Consider the following 6,849-nt stretch of genomic DNA (forward strand, 5'->3'; position numbering starts at 1 on the left):
CATAGTAGAGTTTTAACTTGCACTTACAGATGTCACGACCAACTGTAGTTACTGACAGTGGTTTTCTGAAGTGTTCCTGAGCCCATGTGGTGATATCATTTACACACTGATGTCGCTTTTTGATGCAGTACCGCCTGCGGGATCGAATGTCCGTAATATCATCGCTTACGTGTAGTGGTTTCTCCAGATTCTCTGAACCTTTTGATGATATTAGGGACCGTAGATGGTGAAATCCCTAAATTCCTTGCAATAGTTGGTTGAGAAATGTTGTTCTTAAACTGTTCAACAATTTGCTCACGCATTTGTTGACAAAGTGGTGACCCTCGCCCCATCCTCGTTTGTGAATGACTGAGCATTTCATGGAAGCTGCTTTTATACCCAATCATGGCACCCACCTGTTCCCAATTAGCCTGTTCACCTGTGGCATGTTCCAAATAAGTGTTTGATGAGCATTCCGCAACTTTTCTCCGTTTTTTTGCCACTTGTGCCAGCTTTTTTGAAACATGTTGCAGGCATCAAATTCCAAATGAGCTAATATTTGCAAACTAAGTTTTCCAGTTCCAACGTTAAATATCTTGTCTTTGCAGTCTATTCAATTGAATATAAGTTGAAAAGGATTTGCAAATCATTGTATTCTCTTTTTATTTACCATTTACACAATGTGACAACTTCACTGCTTTTGGGGTTTGTAGTTCTTGGGGTTCAGTTTATTTAACACATGTAGTTTCTAGGGGTACAGTTGATTTAACACATGTATTTATTGGGGTAAAGTTGATTTAACACGTAGTTCTTGGGGTACAGTTGATTTAACGCACATAGTTCTTGGGATACAGTTTGAACAGCTTCCCTTCTTGCGTGGCTTCAAATCCGTATTTATCCAGCTTCTCTTTGTCAAAAGTTCCTTCATTCCAGTCCCGCTGGATCTGAGGAGCCGCCACGTCAGCAAAAAGACTTTGCGGGGTCAGCGCCGACTCGCTTCCTGGGGGGCAGCGATACGAGACGTAGGCTTTGAGCGGGAAGCCCTCCAGCTGAGGAACCACCAGGTCTGGAATCATGGCTCTGATGGACACAAACTTCCTGCTGGGAAGATTCACTCCAGACGGTCTCGACCCTCGGCCTTTGTTGTGAGTCCTGGACCCTCGCTTGCTGGTGAACTCCGACATCCTGTCCGCTCCTCGGATAAAACCCCTGAGCAGGGTGGACAAGACGCCCATCTGCAAACACCCAACAACCTCATCAGAAAAGGTGATATATATATATATATATGTTATTATGGGCCCGCTCCAAACATTCACACATATGTTTTTCTACACCAAAATTAATCCATCCATTTTCTACCACTTGTTTCCTTCGGGGTTGCGGGGGGCGCTGGAGTTTATCTCAGCTACAATCGGGCGGAAGGCGGGGTACACCCTGGACAAGTTGCCACCTCATCGCAGGGCCAACACAAATTCATCTATTTATTATTATTCCTCTACTTCTTCTTCTCCAGATTTTGGCGCGCTCTACCTTCCACATTTTTCATCCCATTCAAACCGTTCCAACTTCAAACTGTTCAGCCTATTCGGGAATCGCGGGCTTTTCCTTGACAAATTCACAAAAAATCCCATATTTCCCAGAATTCCAGGTTTTCCAGGACATTTTTCCCATTCAAACTTCCACCATTTCCACATTTTTTTAACCATTCCACCTTCAACACATTCCACCATCCTGGAAATCCAAACTACCCTTTTTCCAAGTACAAAAAAAATTCCAGGATTTTCCAGAATTCCTGGTTTTCCAAAGCCCTATTTCCACTCTTTTTTTCTGGCGACTACTCCTTCCACATTTTTCAACCCACTTCAACCGTTCCACCGTCAAAAAATTCCTCTTAATTAGGACAAAAAATCAGGTTGTTTTTTGAACTGGAAAAATTCCCAGTTTTCCCGAAATTCCGTAATACCATTTCTCAATTCAACATGTTACTACTTCAACATTTCTCCACCGATTTGAACATTTTTAACACCAACTCATTCAGACCATTCAAGTTTTTTTTTTAGCATTTTCCAAAAAAAATCCCGCCTTTCTCAAAATTCCCAAATTTGGGGAATTTCCCATACCGTATTTTCCGCACTATAAGGCGCACCGGATTATTAGCCGCACCTTCTATGAATTACATATTTCATAATTTTGTCCACCAATAAGCCGCCCCGGACTATAAGCCGCGCCTACGCTGCGCTAAAGTGAATGTCAAAAAAACGCTGCGCTAAAGTGAATGTCAAAAAAACAGTCAGATAGTTCAGTCAAACTTTAATAATATATTGAAAACCAGCGTTCTAACAACTCTGTCCCAAAATGTACGCAAATGTGCAATCACAAACATAGTAAAATTCAAAATGGTGTAGAGCAATAGTAACATAATGTTGCTCGAACGTTAATGTCACAACACACAAAATAAACATAGCGCTCACCTTCTGAAGTTATTCTTCATTCGTAAATCCTTCGAATTCTTCGTCTTCGGTGTCCGAATTGAAAAGTTGCGCAAGCGTGGTATCCAAAATGGCCGGTTCCGTCTCGTCGAAGTCATCGGGAGTCAGTGTCGCTGTTGTTCTGTGAATCCTGCCTTCCGGAAAGCTCGGACCACAGTTGTGACCGAAATATCTGCCCAGGCATTTACGATCCACTGGCAAATTTTGGCGTATGTCGTCCGGCGCTGTCTGCCCGTCTTAGTGAAGGTGTGTTCGCCTTCGGAGCTGTGTGAAAAAAGCCACCCGGCCTCTTCGCGTAAACTTCCCTTAACCACTCGCTCATCTTTTCTTCATCCATCCATCCCTTCGAGTTAGCTTTTATGATGACGCCGGCTGGAAAGGTCTCTTTTGGCAAGGTCTTCCTTTTGAATATCACCATGGGTGGAAGTTAGCATGGCAAGCTAGAACCACATTGAAGGATGACTTCTCATTCCCTGTGGTGCGAATATTCACCGTACGTGCTCCCGTTCCACAGTGCGGTTCACAGGAATATCAGTTGCTGTGAAATACGGTAGTAATCCGTGTGCGGATGGAGAGATTGCGTCTTTTTATGAACCGGATCGCTTAGTAGGAGCCATTTTGTGGTCTTTACAGATGTAAACAGGAAATGAAACGTACGGTGATATCCGCGCGTTTTTTCTTCTTCTTCCGGGGGCGGGTAGAAGAAGAAGCGCTTCCTGTTCTATGGGGGCGGGTGCTTTCCTTGGCGGTTGCTTGCGTAGAAGAAGAAGCGCTTCCTGTTCTACCGGGAAAAAAGATGGCGGCTGTTTACCGAAGTTGCGAGATCGAAACTTTATGAAAATGAATCGTAATAAAGCGCACCGGGTTATAAGGCGCACTGTCAGCTTTTGAGAACATTTGTGGTTTTTAGGTGCGCCTTATAGTGCGGAAAATACGGTAATTCCCTTTTTTTTTTTTTTTTGCATTTTCCCAATTCAAAATTAATTGTACATTTTTCAAACTTCCACAATTCCCACATTTGTCAACCTATTCAAACCATTGCACCTGTAACACATTCCACTCATCCTGGACATTCAAACTAAAACTTTCCCAAGTTGCAAACCAAATTCTGTTTTTTCTGGAAATTCTAAATATTCAAAATTCAAACCATTCCAACTTCAAACTGTTCAGCCTATTCGAGAATTGGGGCTTTCCCTTGACATATTCCAAACAATCCCATATTTCCCAGAATTCCCTGTTTTCCAGGACATTTTTCCAATTCAAAATGAGTTGGCCATTTTTCAAACTTCCACCATTTCCACATTTTTCAACCTATTCAAACCATTCCACCTTCAACATATTTCACCATCCTGGAAATCCGAACTACCGGTACCCTTTTTCCAAGTTCAAAAAAAATTCCAGGATTTTCCAGAATTTCTGGTTTTCCAAAGCCCTATTTCCACTCTTTTTTTCTGGCGACTACTTCTCCCACATTTTTCAACCATCAAAACATTCCTTTTAATTAGGACAAAAAAAATGAAGGTTTTTTTTTAAACTGGAAAAATTCCCGGTTTTCCCGAAATTCCGTAATACCATTTCTCAATTCAACATGTTACTACTTCAACATTTCTCGACCGATTTGAACATTTTTAACACCAACCATTTCAACTCATTCAATTTTTTTTTTTTTTTTAGCATTTTCAAAAAAATTCACGCCTTCCTCAAATTCCCAAATTTTGGGAAATTTCCATTGAAATCAATGGGACATTCTTCAAAGTTCCACATTTTTCTTCTGATTCAAACCGTTCCAACTTCAAAATATTCAGCCTATTTAGGAATTGTGTGCTCTACGTTAACACTTCTAAAATAAATTCCCGGATCTCCCATAATTCCCTTTTTTTTTTCAATTTCCCAATTCAAAATGAACTGTCAATTGCTCAAACTTCCACAATTCCCACATTCATCAACCTATTCAAACCATTCCACCTTCAACACATTCCACCTACCTGGAAATCCAAACTACCCTTTTTCCAAGTTCAAAAAAAATTCCAGGATTTTCCAGAATTCCTGGTTTTCCAAAGCCCTATTTCCACTCTTTCTGGCAACTACTTCTCCCACATTTTTCAACTATCAAAACATTCCTTTTAATTAGGACAAAAAAAAATGAAGGTTTTTTTTTTAACTGGAAAAATTCCCGGTTTTCCCGAAATTCCGTAATACCATGTTACTACTTCAACATTTCTTGACCGATTTGAACATTTTTAACACCAACCGTTTCAACTCATTCAAGTTTTTTTTTTGGTTTTTTTAGCATTTTCAAAAAAAATCACGCCTCCCTCAAATTCCCAAATTTTGGGAAATTTCCATTGAAATCAATGGGACATTCTTCAAAGTTCCACATTTTTCATCTGGTTCAAACCGTTCCAACTTCAAAATATTCAGCCTATTTAGGAATTGTGTGCTCTACTTCAACACTTCTAAAATAAATTCCCGGATTTCCCATAATTCCCTTTTTTTTTTCAATTTCCCAATTCAAAATGAATTGTCAATTGCCCAAACTTCCACAATTCCCACATTCATCAACCTATTCAAACCACTCCACCTTCAACACATTCCGCTCATCCTGGACATTCAAACTAACACTTTCCCAAGTTCCAAACCAAATTCTGGTTTTCCTGGAAATTCTAACTCTTCCCAACATTCAAACTATTCTTGCATTCATACTACATTCTGTCAGCATTTCACTTCAACTTCAACATTGGAGCATTCACTCCTTCAGGAATTGCTTCATCTAGTATGTATATATAGTCCTGATTTTCCCTATTTCTACTTTTCTGAACTCTTTATGGATATTTTGTCTTTGGAAAATATTATTTTTCTAACAGGAAGGGCAGCACTTTAATTAAGGGCAATATTGACATCGGCGCATGACAGTGACGTCACAGGACAGCGACAAGTTACACAAAATAATCTGAATCACCAAAGAAAGACTTTATTGGAATTACTAACGTCTGACTGAAGGATAATCGTCACCGTTGTTTCAAGTGGAGTAAAACATAGTGTAACGTATAAAAACTGCGAGTGTGCAAGTTTAGATGTGGACGTCACTGACAAAATGTTGAGTCTTGGTTCAACGTTAGCGACTATTGCACTAAAATAGACGTACAAGTCAAACAATGCGGTTAGCGAGCCGACGTGTTAACTATACGACATAACAACGATGGCGTTTAAAAGTGAATGTTGACATTTGATGTGAATTTTGGAATAATTACGACAAAGTCTCACCTTGAAGCTCTGAATCCGAACACGTTCCGGAAAACGCAAATGTCCGACTGTCCAACAATCTGTGTGTCTATTGGACGAGAGCGAACAGTGCCGACCAATCACAATCAGCGATTGTGGCAACGTAGCCGTCAATGCACTATATTTTGGAGCGAATATGCCTTCAAAATCACGCAATTACGAAAACGAATGTTATTTCTACGAGAGCAAAATAACTAATGTTGTATGTGTGATGGTTTATTTGCGTGTTTTACAATTGAGTAAAAGTTATAGGTAGTGACGTTTGGTTTATTTTACTGGAGAATCAGTCTGTCCAAAGTGTTTTATTTTGAAGAATACCGGATACAATGATTGTTTTCACAAATGTGTCTTCACTGTGTGGCTGAAAGTGGTGAGTGAAAAGTTGTTTAAATGTTCTTCTGCCGACTTTATTGACTTGGATCTTGAATTCATGTGCTGCTTTTACACTCTTAGGTTGTTATAATAATTCATACAAATTTTTAAAAAATGGTTGCATTTTGTATCTTACTTGAATTCAAAATGTTCTCTGCTTATAAAAGTCACATGCTCCACAATTATTTGCTTACGCAATAAAATACATTTGTTGGAGAAAAACGAGCTCATAATGTACTTTAATGGGAGTGAAAGATACAAACCCCGTTTCCATATGAGTTGGGAAATTGTGTTAGATGTAAATATAAACAGAATACAATGATTTGCAAATCCTTTTCAACTCATATTCAATTTAATGCACTACAAAAAACAAGATATTTGATGTTCAAACTGATAAACTTTTTTTTTTTGCAAATAATCATTAACTTTAGAATTTGATGCCAGCAACACGTGACAAAGAATTTGGGAAAGGTGGCAATAAATACTGATAAAGTTGAGGAATGCTCATCAAACACTTATTTGGAACATCCCACAGGTGAACAGGCAAATTGGGAACAGGTGGGTGCCATGATTGGGTATAAAAGTAGATTCCATGAAATGCTCAGTCATTCACAAACAAGGATGGGGCGAGGGTCACCACTTTGTCAACAAATGCGTGAGCAAATTGTTGAACAGTTTAAGAAAAACATTTCTCAACCAGCTATTGCAAGGAATTTAGGGATTTCAC

General features: G+C 39.4%; 1 protein-coding gene across 2 annotated transcripts; it reads right to left on the bottom strand.

Moving 5' to 3' along the window:
• Positions 1 to 628: 628 nt before the first annotated feature.
• mrpl41 (mitochondrial ribosomal protein L41) lies at positions 629 to 5,843 on the bottom strand. Of its 2 annotated transcripts, none has more exons than XM_061980475.1 (2): positions 5,733 to 5,843; positions 629 to 1,214 (listed from the first exon to the last, which is right to left on the bottom strand). In XM_061980475.1, exon 2 carries the CDS (start codon positions 1,212 to 1,214, stop codon positions 807 to 809), a length of 408 nt encoding a protein of 135 aa, XP_061836459.1. In that variant the 5' UTR covers positions 5,733 to 5,843; the 3' UTR covers positions 629 to 806. The 2 variants fall into 2 exon arrangements, with proteins under 2 accessions (XP_061836459.1, XP_061836460.1); XM_061980476.1 differs by having other exon boundaries at positions 629 to 1,232; positions 5,733 to 5,822.
• Positions 5,844 to 6,849: the final 1,006 nt, after the last annotated feature.

This window comes from Nerophis lumbriciformis, linkage group LG20, assembly GCF_033978685.3.
Source record: "Nerophis lumbriciformis linkage group LG20, RoL_Nlum_v2.1, whole genome shotgun sequence".
NCBI classification, from domain to species: Eukaryota; Metazoa; Chordata; class Actinopteri; order Syngnathiformes; family Syngnathidae; genus Nerophis; species Nerophis lumbriciformis.

Coding starts and splice junctions, on each gene's coding strand:
- mrpl41 (XM_061980475.1), bottom strand. CDS start 1,214: ATGGGCGTCTTGTCCACCCTGCTCAGGGGTTTTATCCGAGGAGCGGAC.